The 18730-nt window shown below is 46.7% G+C and overlaps 1 protein-coding gene and 1 non-coding gene across 5 annotated transcripts in view; both read right to left on the bottom strand.

Moving 5' to 3' along the window:
* Nucleotides 1-968: 968 nt before the first annotated feature.
* BCL2L14 (BCL2 like 14) overlaps nucleotides 969-18730 on the bottom strand; it is a 30940-nt gene continuing 13178 nt past the window's right edge. The window contains exons 2-6 of one of the 4 annotated variants that reach the window (XM_060113102.1): nucleotides 14533-14997; nucleotides 10037-10210; nucleotides 9028-9098; nucleotides 5832-6098; nucleotides 969-1550 (exon numbers count right to left, since the gene is read on the bottom strand). In XM_060113102.1, the coding sequence (XP_059969085.1) occupies nucleotides 1512-1550; nucleotides 5832-6098; nucleotides 9028-9098; nucleotides 10037-10210; nucleotides 14533-14941 (960 nt within the window). In that variant the 5' untranslated portion in view covers nucleotides 14942-14997 and the 3' untranslated portion in view covers nucleotides 969-1511. The remainder of the gene's footprint in view (nucleotides 1551-5831; nucleotides 6099-9027; nucleotides 9099-10036; nucleotides 10211-14532; nucleotides 14998-18730) is intronic. The other 3 variants (XM_060113101.1, XM_060113104.1, XM_060113103.1) reach the window with 3 other exon arrangements.
* On the bottom strand, nucleotides 6736-6808 carry TRNAG-GCC (transfer RNA glycine (anticodon GCC)). The gene has a single exon. It is a non-coding gene; the product is annotated as a tRNA-Gly (tRNA).

Raw genomic sequence — 18730 nt, 5'->3', positions numbered from 1 at the left:
TCAAAGGTCTATTAAACTCCTACTTTACATCAGGCTACGTGCTGGGTGCTAGGGAGCCAGAAATTTGTAAGACTAATTTGATAGGTTTTTTTTTTTTTTTTTTTTTTTTTTTGCAGTACGTGGGCCTCTCACTGCTGTGGTCTCTCCCATTGCGTAGCACAGGCTCTGGATGCGCAGGCTCAGCAGCCATGGCTCATGGGCCCAGCTGCTCTGTGGCCTGGTGGCCTGTGCCACCAGGGAAGCCCTGATAGTATTTTTAAAAATTGTTTTGTGTCTTAAACACCTACTGTGGAATATACTTCACTTACTAAAAAGCCTCATTCTGAACAGTATCAGTTTCAGAAAAACTATCAGTGACTGCTTTGAAAGCAGAGGAAGTTTTCAGCTTAGCTGAGGGCAGCACATAATAGTGGACATAAGTGAATACGGCACTAAATACCAAGCACTGTTCTAAGCGCTTGATAGAAATTAACTTATATGATCCTCACAGAAATCTTATACTCTTACTTACTGTTTATTTTAACCATAAACATACTCTTTTGACTGCTATCTTTCTGCATATTTATTTTACCAACCACTAATCATTACCACAAAAAATAACAAAGGCCTAGAAACCTTGAGAAGTAGAGGTGGGGTCACTGAGATAGTTGAGGGTGACAGGAATAGTCGTTTTCTGCCAAATGGAAGTTTTTCAAACTGCCAAAGAATTCTCCAAGAGAAGTGAGTCAAAAAGCAGATACGGGGCTTCCCTGGTGGCACAGTGGTTGAGAGTCCGCCTGCCGATGCAGGGGACATGGGTTCGAGCCCCGGTCTGGGAGGACCCCACATGCCACAGAGCAGCTGGGCCCGTGAGCCATGGCTGCTGAGCCTGCGCGTCTGGAGCCTGTGCTCCACAACGGGAGAGGCCACAACAGTGAGAGGCCCGCGTACTGCAAAAAAAAAAGAAAAAGCAGATACAGCAGTCTCTCCCCAGGCTAGTGGATACAGCAGTAAACTCAGGAGTCTCAGCTCTGTCTACCAACACGAACAGCCACATCGGCCTAAAGGTAGGCTTGAAACAATGTCATTATCAGGCCATCTCAAGTGAAGTTTGAAAAATAAGTAGTACTGGAATCCAAAGAGTAAGCAAATGCACCGTTTATCATTTCACCCTCATGAGGTCAACAAACATCTGTCACACACTTGCACTAAAGTGGCCAGCAGAGGCAGGGTGATGGCTTCTGTTCTAAGCATTTGAATGGAAAATTACCACTTGTCTTTCTAGACTTCCTTACACACTCAGTGGAGACCTGAAAACATGGATGCCGAGGGCCATGCTACTAGATTCTATGAGCCGGAGATTTCAAGGCCTCTCCTGATGCCTCTTGATTTGCAGGAATAATGGTTTTGCAGATTTTGATGGTCCATCTGCCTTGTCCATTTTTGTTTTCTCCCATAGTCTGTGCTAAGACTGATGTACACAAGATCAGAGTTGGACCATGAGTATTCCAGATTACAGATCCTCTGATGTTTCAGTCTACTTCTTCATGTGATATCACAAGTACTTTTTCCTAGAGCGGGGGAAGAAGAGAAATAGATTCTTAAAATTCCAAGTTGGATTCACTGTTGAAGTGGAAACATATGCCTCTTAACTCTGCTTTCTTATCCCAGGCATGACCCAAGGCTTGGAGACCATGTTAAGGTTGGGGGAGGGTTTGGAAAGGTGATTGGCATCCTTGGTATGCCTGAAAGGAAAACTTTATCAGATAAGGACTTAGGTTACACACCCAGGGCTAACCGAATAGATGGGAAAAGTCTTTGATTCTGTGGTTAAATTCAAAAGAGTAGGTACTGAAAGGTTGATGACTATGGAGGTTGCAAACCTCTTCTTTCAAAGTGCTATAGAAGGGGTGAGGTTGCCGGACCACAGGGTAATGACGTGAATGGTGCGTCAAGTAAAGCAAAAAGGCCAAGGAATAAATTAAAATCAAATGGTGGCTTGTGTGGCATGCTTTGTGGATAGAGTCGCTATTCATTCATTTGATCGACTCATTATCCTACACGTCTTGGCTGAACATCTATGACATATGTAAAAGTAATGGAAGCTATGAGAGAGAAAAAGGGGCATGAAATACATACTTCTGCCCTCACAGATTTGCAGTTTCGTTGGGAAGATAAGATGCACTCCTATGAAATGTGGATGACTAAGATAATTAGGAACCCTGAGCTCCTGGAAAATGTGTGCCTAGGAATAGTTTTTCTCCTTCCGCACCACACTACGAGGACACTCCAGAGACCCACTAAAATCCCTGGGGCAATGGAAGGCTTGCCACCCAGATTCATCTCTTTCCTCTTGAGGGAGACGGAGCACCCGTCTCAATGCACATCTCCTCCACACTTTCATAGTTCGTATCAACTCATAAGTATTCTTTCAGCAGCATCCTTTATTTTTTGCAACTCTGTCTCTGCAACTTCGGAAAAAATTAGTCCTTTCCCCTCTTATTATTTTTCTTCCCTCTCCTAATTTCTAGCTACGTGCTCCAAATTAAACCTAACTGTGGCCAAGACTTAAGATTAAGATTTATGATGACCTGGAAAAGTAAACTAATAAATTTTGAGTTGAAAATACAAGTGCTAAAGAACTAGTGCCACAAAATTCTAAAGGCTTTGAAAATTCCCTTTATCATTTCTACCCCAAAAAAATCCATCTGTTTTCTCTGATTGGAACTGTTTTTCTCTCTAGCACTAGCAGCCAAATTAAAAACTAATAAAACTTTTTGTATTCTTTTTTCTTTCCTCTTTTTATTTGCTTACTAGAATTAGAACCACTGTTTTTCATAACAGATTTTCTGAAATTACCATAAAACTCACCTCTTAAAGTATATAATTCAGTGGCTTTTAGTATATTCACGAAGTTGTGCAGCCATCACTTCTACCTGATTTTAGAACATTTTCATCACCACAGAAAGAACCTCTGTGTCTGTCAGCAGTCACACCCCATTCTCTCTCCCCAAAGCCCTAGGAAACCACTGTCTCTATGAATTTGTCTATTCTGGACATTTCATATAAATGGAGTCATACAATATATGGCCCTTCTGTCTGACTTCTTTCACTGTGCGTAATGTTTTCAAGGTTCATCCACCTGTCCATACTTCATTCCTTTTTATGGCTAAATATTATTCTTCTGTATGGATATTCCACATTTGGTTTTTCCATTCATTATTCATCATGGATAAACTTCTTTGTTTCCACTTTTGGGCCATTATGACTAATGATGCTGCTGTGAACATTCATGTACAAGTTTTTATGTGAACACTTGTTTTCAGTTTTCTTGGGTATAGACCTTTTGGGGAACTGCCAAATTGTTTTCTAAAGGGGCCAGACCATTTTGAGTGCAACCAGCAATGTATAAGGATTCAAATTTCTCCACATCCTCACTGACACTTGTCTTTTTTATTTTAGCCATGCTAGTGGGTATCTCATTGTGGTTTTGATTTGCATTTCCCTAATGTTGAAATGAAGATGGCAAGCAAGGATCTTTTCATGTGCTCACTGGCCATTTGTATATCTTCTTTGAAGAAATGTCTATTCAAATCGATTGCCCACTTTAAAAATTGTGGCGTTCTTTGTCTTTTACTGTTGAGTTGTAAGAATTTATTACATATTCTGAATACAAGTCCCTTATCAGATATATAATTTGCAAATATTTTTTCCCATTCTCTGGGTTTTCTCTTTACCTTCTTTTTTTTTTTTTTTTTTTTTTTGCGGTACACGGGCCTCCCACCGTTGTGGCCTCTCCCGTTGCGGAGCACAGGCTCCGGACGCACAAGCTCAGCGGCCATGGCTCACGGGCCCAGCTGCTCCGTGGCATGTGGGATCCTCCTGGACCGGGGCACGAACCCGCGTCCCCCGCATCGGCAGGCGGACTCCCAACCACTGCGCCACCAGAGAAGCCTTCTCTTTACCTTCTTGATGGTATCCTTTGAAGCAGAAATATTTTTAATTTTGATGTAGTCCAGTTTATTTTTTCTTTTGTTGCTTCTGCTTTTGGTGTAGAAACAGTTTTTCATAGAACACTTTTGGCATTTCAGCTACATTAATTAACTAATAGACTTTTGAGAATGGGCCTGTAAGCCCAATTGATCCTTATAATCTCGCTGGAAAAATATATTAAGACCAACAATGATGGTAATTTCCTGTATATAATCATAATGCAAACGTGAAGTGTTGTAAAAGGTCAGAGGCTGGTAAGAGTCTTGAGCCGGAGTAGTCAGGAAAGGCTCTGGGGCAGAAGAGGGACTTGAGGGGGTCCTGGAAGGAAGAGCAGTTAAAGCTGAAGTGATCGAGGATTCTGTCTTCCTCTTAGCGTGAGTTAAGGCAGCTTGAATTTAGAACACCTAAGAGCCTTGTTCAGATTAGCCGCTTAAGGGCTATCATGTCTGGTGCAAAAGTGGAAAATAGGAAAGAACAGAAGTCTGGGTTGCTTGATGGGTAGCCACTGGAGACCGTGGCGGGCACTTCACTCCTTAGGCATGATCAGCTGTACTTTCCGTCTGGTAGCCAAGACACTAAGCCTGTTTGGAGGCCCCAGGGCCATGTCCAGAGCAGACTCAAACCTTCTCCTGGCCCCTGGACCACTCTAGTGGAAAGAGGACTAATGATAGTGTATGTCCTCCTAAGAAGGGCTTGAACAGACAAAAATGCCCTAGGCCTACAGTAAGTCCCCTACACACGAACCTTCAAGTTGCGAACTTTCAAAGATGCAAACGTGCATCTGGTTCCAGCAAGGAACCAGAACCTGTGCCATCGATGTCGGGCATGAGTGAAAGTGCAGCTTGCCCTCCGTCTCCTACTGCTGACGATCCTTCAGCTCTCCCTCCTCCAGTCAGTAACTCTTCTTGCCTGTTCACTCGATGCCAGCCCCTGTATGCCAGCTGTTATACTGTATTACTGTACTTTTCAAGGTACTGTACTGTAAGATTCAAAATGCTTTCTTGATTTTTTATGTCATGTATTATTTGTGTGAAAAGTATTATAAACCTATTACAGTACAGTACTATATAGCTGATTGTGTTAGCTGGGTACCTAGGCTAACTTTGTTGGACTTATGAACACACTCTCAGAACTCGTTCATACATAGGGCACTTAACTGTGTTGAGATTTAGAGCTCTGGATGGGGTAAAGCTTTTTGAAAAGGTTACTCTTATGAGGCCATTTGAACATGGCAGTTTTAAGGAAATCTCAAGGGAAAAGGATGGGAGAGGGGTTGAGGTGAGGGATCGGGGTAGAGAGGTCTGTTTTGCCTGATAGCAGGTAATTAAAAACATGAAAATTTAACTGCTCTTCAGTTATCAAAATGTCCCTGTCAAAATGGCTGGGTCCAAGCAGCAATGGCAAAATGTCATGAGCCCTGAACCTCTGCGTGAGAATTACACCCACACCCCATCAGCATCTGAGAGAATAAGGAACTATCTGCCTCTCCTTGTCTCACTGCTAGACTTCCGTTGCCTGCAAAATTTGTGAAAACAGAAATTATGTCTATCTAAACATTTTATATCAACATCTTTTCATTTCCTGTTATATCTGACCAGTCCCTCTCCCCCCACACACTTACCCCACATACCCTTTGGAAGCTCAGTAAATATTTATTGATAATGAAGATAATCACTAAAAAATATGTTCCCATCAATGGGATAAATCTCTTGCCACTCAAGTGTCCGAAACCCATGAGAACCGCTTCAAAGATGTGTTCCCTTCACTTAAAAAAAACAAAAAACAAACCAAAAAAACCCCTTTCCATCCCATCTCCTCTGAGTTCTGGGAAGATTTATTTTTAAATAGGATGCACTTACCCAGCCACCGTGCTGCTGGATCCAGGGCGAAAAGTTCTCCTTCAGGTACTTGGTTCCAAAGCCCAGCACCCTGTTCATGGGATGGCTGTCGATGCCTGTAAGCTTGGCCGTGGCGTCTATTGCAAGAGCAGCCTTAAAGCCCTGAGCTTTGACCTCTGATTCTCCCCTGGTGTCCACACCCCTTAGGAACTGGTCTGTGATGGTCTTGAAAACAGGGTAGGACAGCCCGTCCTGGAAGATGTTCATCAAAGCCTTGTCTCTCTTCAACTGTGTGCAAGAGGAGAAGCACTCAGTATAGCAGCCTGGCCTGGGCAGGCAAACTCTCCCACTCAACACTGGGCAACTGAAACACCCAATGGAAAACCCTCAATTCTGGTCTCAGTCATGGTGCCATGTCCTGCAGGACCGGATTGGACATGGACCTTCTCTGTGAATTCCTTTCATGGGGACAAATACAAACTGAATAGCCCATTCATTCGACATTCAACAGATGTTTCCTGAACGCTGAGTACCCAAGAGGTGGTACTGTGGACGATTAAGACTCAGCCCCTCACTCAAAGGGCTCGCAGTCTACTGATGGTTGTAACCCAGTGCAAAGTGCTTTGTTAGTGGTTGTGTAATGGGCAGAATCTGAAGCCTGGAAATCACTGTCTTGGGGCTCAAACCCTCCTGCTACACCTCTTACTAGCTGTGCAATCTTGGAGAACTTAACCTCTCGGTTTCAGTTTTGTCATCTCTATACTGGGATGACAGTACCTTGTACTACAGGGTAATTGAGTAAAACACTTTGTGTTGTGCTCAACGTGGCGGAAAGTGCTCTCAAAGTGTGAGCATTTGTCCAGGATGCTTCAAGATGTGAGATGCTTTTCTTTTTGGCCACGCCGCAAGGCATGCGGGATCTTGGTTCCCCGACCAGGGATCGAACCCGTGCCCCCTGCAGTGGCAATGCAGAGTCCTAACCACTGGACCACCAGGGAAGTCCCTGCCTCTGCTTGTGAAAAATCAAGGCTTGTGTCATAAAGCATACATCATCCTCATCTAAGGCCCTCCTTGCAATGTCTGTAAAGTGATGGTTGTCATGTGAAAACAAATTTCTCAGTGATCAGGGACTATATGTTTATTTGAAAATCAACTAGTTCTGTCCTTGAGGAATGATAAGCTGAGCAGGTTTTCAACCAAGATGGTTTCTAAAAGGGGTATCTGGGCATGAGTCAGATGTGACAGAAAGATTTGTAGTGGAGCTGTGTCCTTTATCTGAGCCCAGCCCACCTCCTCCCAACTTCCAGGAGACACAGGGGCCTATTTGAATTATAAATCTGAAGCAGGAACATCCTCGACACCAAGAATGGATTCCTCTTAGTCATGACCCAGTGGAAGAAGGTAGACTTGAAACCTCCAGTGGGCAGCTGGAATCCAGGACCATGCCAGCACAGTAAAAGAATGAAACGCCAGAAAGAAACCCCTTCCACAGGGTACCCACTCTGCCCCCCTGCCCCTTGGGGTTGCACCTGGCTTTCTGGCATCTCGGAGGTGTGGGAGGGGCCCACAAGTGCCCTCGGGGATCAGTGGCTTTGCAAACCCTCTGCAGACATGGCAGGTCCCCTCCTCCTTGTCACTGTCCCATTCTGTGGGGAACTTACACCCACAGAGCACGAACAGAGCTTCTGTGTGTTCCCACCAGAGTCCTCTACTGGGGAACCACATAAAGAGAACCACCACCATGTTTTCTACATAAATAACGTAAATGATTGCCCCCAAATCATCAAGAGAGTGCATCAGGCAAAGTGAGGTTTTTAAAGTGGTCATTTGTGGGGTGAAAAGGAAAGCATCTCTCTTCATAACCAGAAGGGTCAACCTTCATACCACGCCCTCGTCCCTGGCCTCCCTGACCTACTGCAAGTCCCTGCCCCGGCGGGGGGAGGCTGGGAAGGAGACGGCCGTGAGAGCCACAGCAACTTTGGGCTGTAAGGAATCCTTGAGCACGCCTGTCAGACCCTTCCTAGTTCAAGTACTGAACCGTGGGCTGGTTAGTGGCATCTACTTGGAATTCTTCTAGAGACAGGAAGATCATTTCTTCACAAGGCAGCCCTTGGCTTCAATGGACAGCACTGAGTGCTGGAAAGTTCATTCTTAAAGTGGGGAGAAATCAATTGCCCTGTAACTCCTATCTGTTGATGTTAGTTCTGGAGAAACACAGGGGTGTCCTTAAACCATGTGCCCTCTTCTGTTTTCTGCACCCCTGTCCACCCCGTAGTGTGGCCCTGAAACTCCCATACCCCCTTCTCTTTTCTTTGGTCTGACACCCCCGGTTTCCTCAGTGTTTCTCATTCTGCAGCACCTCATCTGCCCTTCCCCGTCCTGGTCACCATCCTCTGGGCACACCTGTGACAAAGGTGTTGAGCCACAGAGCATGCTGAGACTGGGCTGCCTGGCTGGCCAGTGAGTGCTGTTTCCCCCTCCTGCAGAGTCCCCACAGACCTGACTTCTTCCCCATGGATCCTGGCCAAACAAAGGAATGGGTCCACAGGCCAGCCCCTGAAGCACAGATGCTGGACACTATGCAGCCATCAGTGGGTGGCAGACACGGACAAGATCCCCTGAGAAGCCCTGACTACAGGGGGGCCTGCTCACTACCTCTTTACCTGAAGGCAACTCCTACACGTTCCTGATGGGAATGACTGGTCTCAACTTCTAAATGGCAGGAAACTCAAAGTTCTCCGAGTTAACACTAACCTGCCCCCTGGCCGAATTGCTGAGAGAGAACAGTCCTGCCTTTCTAGGGGGAGATTTCAGACAAGACTCCAGACTTGGAGCAGCTGTGGGACACAGATATCCAGGCTGCAGGGCAAATGCAAGAGTCTAAACTTCCCTGAGGATCAGTTACATGGGGAACTAGATTCATAATTCTATTCAGCAAATTTTAATTTATTGGTGTCTTTTTCCTGCAAAAACAAAGTTACTTTTTTCATTTCCAAAAATTCCAAGGAGGCTCCAGAAGGTTTACTTAATGTTTTCCAAAGTGATTCATTTTTGAGATGCTGCCAGCATGAAGAGTTTTGAGTCCAAGGGAAATAAAATTTAGGACTAAGTGGAAACCAGAACTTTGAAAAGGAGTACAAGCAGCAGTACAGTTCCATTCTTGGGTACCAGTGCGCGGACACAGAAAGAAAACTCGTTAGTTCAAGAAGCTCCCTACCTCTCTTTCCAACTGATCCCCCGAATATTTCAGCAGCTCGACGATTCTGGCTATTATTTGGTCTTCTCCGTCTGCCAGGGGAAAATTCCAGTTATTTCTTTTAAGAAAAAACAATCTTAAATGTTTCCAGGGACGATGCTTGTAGCCTGGTTAGGGATTGAGGAAGACATGCCCTTCATAATTCTCAGCAAAGTAAATCTTACCTTGCCTCTTCTGATCAGGCCCAAACCATTCCAGACACCCTTTCCCACAGTCCCCCCCTTTCCTCTCTTTCTTCCCCTATCACTCCCACAGTTCTCACCGTGAAACTCATCACTTTATTTACTGTACAAATGTTGCTGAAGATACATGAGCTTATCTCTAAAGATATCTAGGAGCAGTTTCTCTCGGCCTTTGGGTTTGTCCTGAGCAGATGGTGCTTTTTCCATATAGACACTATAAATCCCTACTGGATCATCTTACCCCTTTGTGTTAGCTGCTAGGAAGTGCTATAGTTTGGTGACAACTGACCCAGTCTGATCACTACTTCTCAGCTCTGCTTCACGTTTTGCCCCAGGCCTGGTACCTGACAACCCCCTGCTTTTTCACAGGAGCCCAAGGCAATATCATAAATCCCCGGGCGATGCTGCACCTATACCCTGTGCACTTGCTCGAGTACACTTGTCCTTGGCCATGGCTAACATGATGAAATCTAACATGCATTTCCCCCTGTGGACAAGGTTGAGTGCACGCTTTGTACTTCCTCCTGCCCCTCAGTAGGAGACTTCTCTTTGGACTTAGCAGTGAGTTTGGCCTGTTGCTTCCAGCTGCTGGCACACTCGCCTTGGCTTGGGTTGGTCTCTCAAGCTAAAGGTCAGTGCCTCCAGCATGTTGCTGTCGTCGTGCCCTGAGGCCAACTTAGCAGAGATTCCTAAGTTGCAGAGCCCTGAGCTGAATAAGTACATAAATGCTGTAGACCTCTGCCTGGCAGACAGGCAGCCCAGTGCAAACACTCAGAAGGGAAGTTTACCTCTCTTCCCACCTGCAGCTTCAGGCTGGAAGCCCTGGTACTGGGGACCCTGGCGTGCCACAGTCGTTCTGGACTTGAAGCTTCCTCCCTGGCTGTGGATCTTTTCTGGCGGCGGCCAGGAATAAACGATTTCAGCAACTCGGTTGGCAATGGAAACAACTTTGGGGTCCACGGCTGAAACAAGACAAAATGGTACTGACAGGCCCTTCCCAGAACTTTGTCTAGCTCATTGGTATGCACAGTTGCCCGAAATGAAAACACCAGCCTGGAGCGAAAGGAAGCGGCCGGGAGTGTGCGTGGAGGGGAGTCCATTCTTCAGAAAGCGCTGGCAGTTGCCTGGCAGAGGCTGGGACGGAGGAGGAGTGCACAGGGGAATGATTGCCACCTCGAAACAATTGCACCCTCTTTTTGAAGTCTTGCAAAATTAGGGTCCCCTTGCCCCTTTGCAAGGGAGGAAACACAAAAGGGAGTGCTTAGTTCTTTGCTTGAGGGAATGCTCATTATGCTTTTATTTTTATTCTGTTTTTTTTGGACATCCTTTATATCTTGGAGAGCTGGCCCCTATGTACATAGGAGGGCATTCAGCAGTGTGACAAGCCTTTGTGGGTTGTCACGGAGGAAAGAGAAATATCCCTGCTCTCAGGCCATATCCATGACTCATTATCAAGTGAACACTGAACTCCCCTTGCTTGCGTGGTCACGTGTCTTCTCTCTCCTCCCCGTCTAGTGGGAAACATGCGAAAAATGCTGATAGGTAAACAAGGATGTATAAAGTCGAACCCACGACCTTCAAGAGTTTATAATCCAGGAGAAGCCTTATGTCATGAATTTGCACACGTAACTAGAGGGTAAAGCATTTGGGGACATGAAGGTTTAAATGGCACTGGCCCCCTGAATGTCATAGCCTGTGAAGGACAAGTCGACTTTGCCCGGGGATGGGGTCGGGTTGGGAGGGCAGGCAGTACTGCTGAGTTATTTGGGAGTAAAATTTACATTGTTAATCCATCCCTAAGTTCTTAACTTTTAGAAGCTTGTACAAGTTCTGCCTTTGATACGGAGCGGTCGTATCATGCAATGTTTAAGAACAACAGTATTTAATTCATAAGATTTGACGAAAGTAACAGAGTGGGGTTTTGGCCAGAAGGTTGGTGTGCCCAGGGGAACACCCGGACCTTGTCAATCAGGACAGATAAGAGAGGCAAGGCCTGGGTCTGGGGTGGGTGGGTGGGGATTGTGTCACATGAAAAGCAGGGTTTGACCTCCTAAGGAGCTGCCAAGGTGGTTCCTGATCCTCTCTCCCTGGATTCGCCCATCACATGGAGCTCTGGGGCTTTCCCTTCACCCCCCAGGGCATCCACTGAAAGGCCATGGGAACTGACACTCTGTCCACAATGCCTTCCTTTAAAAAAAGGCCTAATGGCTTCCTTAAGAAGCCACATTTTTCGTGATGCTCCATCCATAGGGTTCAAAACCAGATCAGGAGTGGATTAGAGAGAGGATAATTGGAGAGGTCAAGGAGAGAAGGATCAATGCTTTTCCTCCCCATTTTAATAACCCAGCCAAAAGTACTTTCCACTTTTTTTTGTTTTTGTTTTTTTTTTGAGGTACGTGGACCTCTCACTGCTGTGGCCTCTCCCGTTGTGGAGCACAGGCTCCGGACGCGCAGGCCCAGCGGCCATGGCTCACGGGCCTAGCTGCTCCGCGGCATGTGGGATCTTCCCGGACCGGGGCACAAACCCTTGTCCCCTGCATCGGCAGGCGGACTCTCAACCACTGCGCCACCAGGGAAGCCCCCTTTCCACTTTTAAATCACGTTACTGCAGCCCAACCGGCTTGCTCGTGAATGCTGGCCACCCACCAAAGGAGGTGGCAAGAGGCTGGATCCCAACACCAGTGGGAGCCTCTTCCCTTGTGTCCACAGGAGCCGGGAGAGGAGAGCTCCCACGTGCTTCCCTCTCTGCAACCTTGTGCAGCCTGCAGGGTGATTAACATGGTCTCTTCCACGGAAGTCACACTGCGCCCACCTTGCCCTCAAAGGAGGCAGATGAGGGCCCCCAAGGTTGTCCCTCCCCATCCCCCAGCCCCCGCCATGTGGCAGGGCAATCACAGGACCCCCAGCAGACGTGGAGGTGCCCAAGCTGACTAACCTGTGTATGTGTATCTGTTTCTGCGGATTGGAGGGATGCAGGTGAAATATGTGCAGGAAAAACTATAAGCAACCTCATTTTGACTCAGATGAATTAGCTCTAGTTAGGATTCCCATTCTAATACCTTAATTTTAAAAACTGGAAAAAAAAATTCCCTTCTCATCAGAGTTGGTCCCATCTGATAGGCAAGGGAACATTGGATGGGCGTGGAGAGAGAACAGCAAGGCTGCCCATCCTTTTGAGTTTATTCTGGGGGCTCATTGTGGGATTAAGGAGAGCAGGAGAGCGGGGTTGGGAAGGCATTTGGCTTGAGGCATGTGTCTTAAAGAGAAGAAGCAGGGCGTTTGGGAGAGAATTCCATATGGTCGAGACTGCTGTTTCCTACCCAGTATCCATTTCCTTTTTCTTCCTTAGTAACAGATGCCTGAAATGCCAGGGGAAGCTGACAGCACTACATTTCCCAGCCTCGTCTGCAGTAAGGAGTAGCCACTGAGATGTAAGAAGTTGGGTACAGTTTTAAGAAAGCTCTCTGAAATGGAGCTGAATTATCTAGGAAGGAGATACCCTTTTGTCCTTCCCTTGCTTCCTCTTTCTTCCTGCTTGGAATGTAGACATGATGGCTGGAATCCCAACAGCCACCTTGGGTTTTAAGGTGACTTTGAGGTTGGAAGCAACTAGCTGAGGGATGGCAGAATAGGAATCCTTAAAGACTGTGGAACTGGTAGATCAAGCCTGGGCTGCCAAACTGTGGTTTTCTTTTATGGGAGAGAAAAATAATCTCTATGTTATTGAAGTTGTAGCGAATCATAGCTGTGGAGGAAAAAAGATTCACAAAAAAACCCGGGTTGGAGTTACTAAAATTGGTATTGACATTCATTTTTCTACATTCCAAGGCCTCTTACTATGAGACTTTGGTCTTGGGACATAACCTCATAGTTCTCACTCCAGCCTGGTGTCTGAGCCCTGGAAATGGCAGCGCAGGCTAAATTGAGAGCTTTAGTTAAAAGAACCCAGGGGAAGCCAACTGCTGAGCTCTGATTTACATGTGGCAGAATAGAAATAGAACGTGAGTCCCTGTTGGGTCACACCCAACATAAAACCAACTAACTACCCACGTAATTAACTAAACAAGAAAGCAAGGAGAGAGGAAGGTGAGAAGGGAGGAACAACTCTACTTAAATCCTTAAAGCTAAGCCTCCTTAGGAGGTAACCGTTTCTACTTTTGTAGGGATATCTATATATCTACACAGAGATCTGGAAATTTTAGAAAATAAAAAAGGTCAAATGACACTTCAGTAATATTGAAATACAGAACGTCATTTTTCTCAGGAAAGCCAGAAGGTTAAAGTCTGTAAAATCTTCTGTTTCCTGGCAAACTCCAAAGGACAGGACAAGCAGAAAAGCCTATTGAGGTGCCTCCAAACTGTTGTGTTTGCTCCAGAGCTCAGATACCACCCCCAGTAGAAGAAGCCTGCTGTACCCCTGTGGGAAGGAGGAGTTCCCCAGGTAATCCCGACCCTAACTTCCCCTCTCCTAAAATTCTATAAATCTGATAGGAAATGGAAGTTTCCTTGATCACAGTGAATGATCTAAAGCTGTCATTGTGCGGGCTGATTCTCCAAGGAAGCCAGCCATCACAATGTTGAAAAATTGAGACGTTACTGCCACCTGTTGACTAATTATTGACAAGTTACACAGGCCAATCCGCCCAGCAGGAGGGGGGTTTCTTTTAAAATCTGGGCATTGGGCACAAGGTATTGTTGGAGGGGAAGAAGATGGTTATGCCAGGGTTTGTGGATCAAGGGCAATTTTGATAGAGCCTTTCATGAAAATGTTTTGTTCAGTACAATGTGTTTCGTACCAATGAAGGAAGATTTTGTCAAAATTCTTCTTGGTTGTTTTTTGAGTGGCTTGTACTTTGAAAAGTATTTTTGTGTACAGCTATCTGATCTTTCCATGCACCTCCAGAGGCCAATGTACAGATGGAAACGCAGAGGCCCAGAGAGGGGAGTTGACTTCCCTCAGGAAGAAGAGCAGCCTGAGCCCAGCTGGGGCTATTTCTCTTCTATTGGTCTCTGGCACTGAGAATTAGGAATTTGGGCAGCAAGTTTAATTATAGACGGTGGAGCCAGAAAACCAGTCCCGTCACCCTTCCCGGCCACCCTCTTCCTTCCTTCTCAGTCTTGAGAAAAGCAGGGAAACTAGAATGAGTATTACTAGGTTGGGAAGCTGAGGTTCAAAGAGTGCCCTACCTAAGGCCCCATTACCACCTGGGAGGAGGTGAACCCCCAGGTGCACAAAGAAGGGAAAGACATGACCGCGGGAGAGAAAGAATCCCCAAAAGCCTACCTTCACGCTCTAAGCGCTGTTCCACATTGGAGAGGGACCTCGGCCATTGCGGACCGTGAGGACCACTCTGAGGTCCCTCCGAACGGAACTCCGGAGGCGAGCTCTGAGAGTCCTCCTTCTCTGCTACTCCAAAGAGTGTTCTCCAAGATGACTTTTTCTTGGCAAGATTTATGGCCTTCTCCGTGGATTGGGAATCTCTGCAAGTCCACGGTCCCTGTGGCCATGCTTTCCTTGCCGGTCCTCTCTGGGACAAACTTCTTGTTCTCGGGAGCTTTCGTGAGAGGACAGCAGAGGTGTTCTTGAAGACGTGGTGTTTGACATAGAACTCCAGGATTTTGAATTCCATGCTGTCTGGGTCATCATCATCCAGGGGGACCTCCTCCAGGTCGCAGGCGCTAGTGGTGCACATGGCAGGGCTGCAACGACAAAGTCCTCACGCATCCATCTACCTGGGAGCCACCTACTCTTTGTAGGTCGGGAGAGATGGGGTGAAACTCAATAAGCATTTATTCAGTACCTATTCTCTTTGTGCTGGGGGGCAGGGGGTCATCAGAGATGGAAAAGCCAAGGTTTGTTCTGAAAGTTCAGTCTTACAGAGATGAGACTTGTACATAGATAACTCCAGACAAAGAGGGCGAGCTAGGAGCTCGAACAGAGATGCAGGAGCCAGCGTGGGAGGTGAGGAGGAAAGACAGCTGCGAATAGGGGGCGAGTGCAGGCTCCTTGAAGGAAAGAAAGTGTTTGGATGGGTGGCTGGCTACCGGGCCTTAGAACAGGCTGGGCAGAGGGCAGGCTGTGGCTGAATTTAGGATGTGTTTGAAGAGTGGAAAGAGATCTGGTGGCGCATAAGCCTGTGCTTTATGGAGAGCTGGGGCTATAGGGATGTGGAGGGACCATGGGGAAGTGGCAGTCAGGGCCAGGCGATCAGGGCCTTGGAAGGTCAGGCTGAAAGCTTTTTCTCATGTCGGTAGATCAGTACATTTCAGAAGGGGCCCTAGACTGTGGAGGGCAGTTAAAAGTCTTCTTGGGAGAGGGTAGCTGGGCAAGGGTAGAGGCCAGGTCAGGGGAGGGAACTGTCTGGGGTCCCTGGCCCTCCCCGGCCTCTCTCCATTCTTCCTTTACTCACTGCTTTAGCTTGGAAAGGTTTGCTTCTATTCCTTGCCATATTTAGCATTCCATGTAAGATTTTATCTGAAGAAAAATATCCTTTAAAAAAAAATTTTTTTTTATAAGTTTGAAGTACACTGATGGAGGCAATGGAGAGCTTTTCAAAGTCTGGAGCGGGAGAGGTGACCACAGACATGTTTTAGAAAGATCAATACAAGCACTAAAATGACGGGATGGAAGTTTCATCTTTATTTCCATATGAATAACCAGATAGATGTAATTAACTGATTGTGTTCAATTTAAGCTTTCATGAAATAATTCCTTAAATGGTTGTCTGCTAGGAAATCATTTCTTTCTGATCTACTTTGCTTTCTTTGGTTGTATCTTAAGGACTGTGGTTTCCTTTTTGTCCCAGATGCCAGAGAGCCCAGATCTACCAACCGTCATTGGATTAAAATTTCACAGACAGTGCGTGTGCTGGAAACCAGCTTGGGCTTCTCAGTCTAACAGTCCTGAGTTCAAATCCTGGCCATACCACCGACTAGCTGTGTGACCTGGGGCAAGTTACTTCACCTCTCTGAACCTGAGCTTCCTTCAGGTAAATTGAAAATAATAATAGTCATCTTGCAGGGGTATTGTGAGGGTACAATATAATGCATGAGAAGCCCCAACACAGAACCTGGCTCAAAAATGGTAGCTATTTTTTTTTTTTAGTACAACTGTCACCCCAGGCCCTCTGACACTGTCCTTGATGTGGCTCTTAATCATGGACCCCTCCCTTAATGGTCCAACTTTAAGAGTGTCTTTTGGCCTGTGAGCTGGTGTGATAATAAATAGCTGCAGTAATATTAATGGGATCGGCTGGCATGTCTCTCCTTTTCTTTCCACTGTCCCCTCTCACACCAGGACCAACTGATAAAGAATTGGGACCGTGACCGCAGATGGGGTTTGAGGCAGTGTGACGTGGTTCAGATCAATTTGACTGTGTGTCTGGAGGCCGATGGTCCAGGGTTGGCTCAGTTTATAACTTGCAAAGTGCTTGGGCAAGTCTCTCAATTCTTTTGGTCCTCTGATTTCACAGCGAATGTTCTCTAACTTTCCCCTCTGATTCTATTACTATTTGAAGGAGGTGTGAGAGCTGAGACATCTCCCCTGCAGGCCTGCCGATGCTTCCTGTTTCTATCGTCGTTTCCTCTCTTTTTTTGGAAGAGCCTCACACTGGATGATAGGACGCTGTTCATCCAGGAAGTGCTCTGTGGCCAGGCCTCGAGAAAGCAGTTCTGATGGAAGTGATGTCAGGAGGGAGATGCAGGGGCTGTGCCAGAGCATCAGGTGCAGATGGAGGGGGCAGAAGTGATCTGCCAGGGTGGCCAAGGGCAGGGCTGCAAAACCTGAGACACGTACTGCACACACAGATACATCTGCACGACTCCACAGCCCCGCAGGCCTGCCTCCGGTGACTGAGCGTGAGCCGTGCTCGAGGGGCGTGGTGTGGACTGGGGGTCACCACCACTGGGTCCTCCTCCCTCCCTTTCGTCACACGCCTGTCCTATTCCGGGGCTGGGACTCTCTTCCTTCCCTCACCTACTCCCGATTTCACGTGCCCATTATGCACGGCAGGGAACTTCCTGCTGTGTGGAATCACTTCCGCATCTCCGCCCTCACCTCGCTCTGCATGCACCCCCCTCCTCGCCCCATTCTCACACGTCAACCATTCCTCCCCTCTTGGGGCCCAGTTTCAGTCACACCCGTGAGGATCCTTCCCAGGTCTTCCAATTTATCTAGACTTCATTCTCTTTTCCACAGTGGAATGTAAGTGCCGGAGGACAGGCATGTTCATGTGCTGTTTTCTCTCTGCTGGGTGCTCAGCTCCTACAGTAATGCCTGGGGCAGAAAGGCACTTGGCAATGAACTGTGGACTTTTTCCTATTCTGAGACAGACTGTCTGGGTTCCAACCCTGGCTCTGCCGTGAGCAGTTATGTGACATACTCTCCAGGCTTCAGTCTCCTCATGTTTAAAATGGGGACGAAGGGACTTCCCTGGCAGTCCAGTGGTTAAGATTTCGCCTTCCAAGGCAGGGGGGTACAGGTTCAATCCCTGGTCAGGGAGCTAAGACCCCACATGCCGCGTGGCCAAAAAAAAAACAAAACATAGAAACAACAGAAGCAATATTGTAGCAAATTCAGTAGACTTTGAAAATGGTCCACATCAAAAAAAACTTTAAAAAAAAATAATAAAATGGGGATGAGAATAGTACCTGTTTCCTTCTGTTACAAAGATGAAATGAGTTAATATTTGTAAAGCATTTAGAATAGCAGTTAAGTGTTTGAACAAGTATTTGATTAAAAAAAATATTTATGAAACCCACTTACGGCCGGACACACTGTTCTAGAGAAGCTGCAGGGGGTTTTCGGGTGGTGTAACGGGGAGAGTGTAGCATGTGGGGTGAAAAGGCAGTTGAAGAGCTGCTTTTCATACTTATTGGCAAGGGGGCTGAGGCAAGTCATGTAGCCTCCAACGAGGTGTAGTTTTTCCATTCACATGCGATTCATGACGATGCGACGATGCGATTCATATCGTCTACCTTGAGATGACCCAAATCCTGGGTCATCGGCTTACTAGCTGTGTGACTGGCTACATACCTTAATTTATTTCTGCCTTCATTTTTTTCATCTGTAAAATGGGGTAAAACAAAACAAAACAAAACAACCACCCTGGCAGGAGATCAGCCAAGATGGTGGAGTACAAAGACCCTGAGGTCACCTCCTCTCACGGGCACACCAAAATCACAACGATGTGCCAAACAACCATCGATAAAAAAGACCAGAACCTACCAGAAAAGATCTTCAACAACTAAAGATAGAAAGAAGGAACCACAGCAAAACGAGCCGGAGGGGCAAAGTTGCCATAAAGTCAAGTCCCATACCCCTGGGTGGGTGGCCCACAAATGGGAGAATAATTACAGCTGCAGAGGTTCTCCAAAGGCGTGAGAGGTCTCGGGCCTTCCCGCCTGGGGGCCCTGTGCTGAGAAGAGGAGTCCCCAGAGCATTTGGCTTTGAAGGCCGAGGGGCTTACTTCCGGGAGAGCCAG

This window comes from Mesoplodon densirostris, chromosome 11 (assembly GCF_025265405.1).
Source record: "Mesoplodon densirostris isolate mMesDen1 chromosome 11, mMesDen1 primary haplotype, whole genome shotgun sequence".
Taxonomy (NCBI): domain Eukaryota; kingdom Metazoa; phylum Chordata; class Mammalia; order Artiodactyla; family Ziphiidae; genus Mesoplodon; species Mesoplodon densirostris.
The sequence above is the reverse complement of the archived record's forward strand: the minus strand, read 5'-3'. Positions and strand labels throughout refer to the sequence as shown.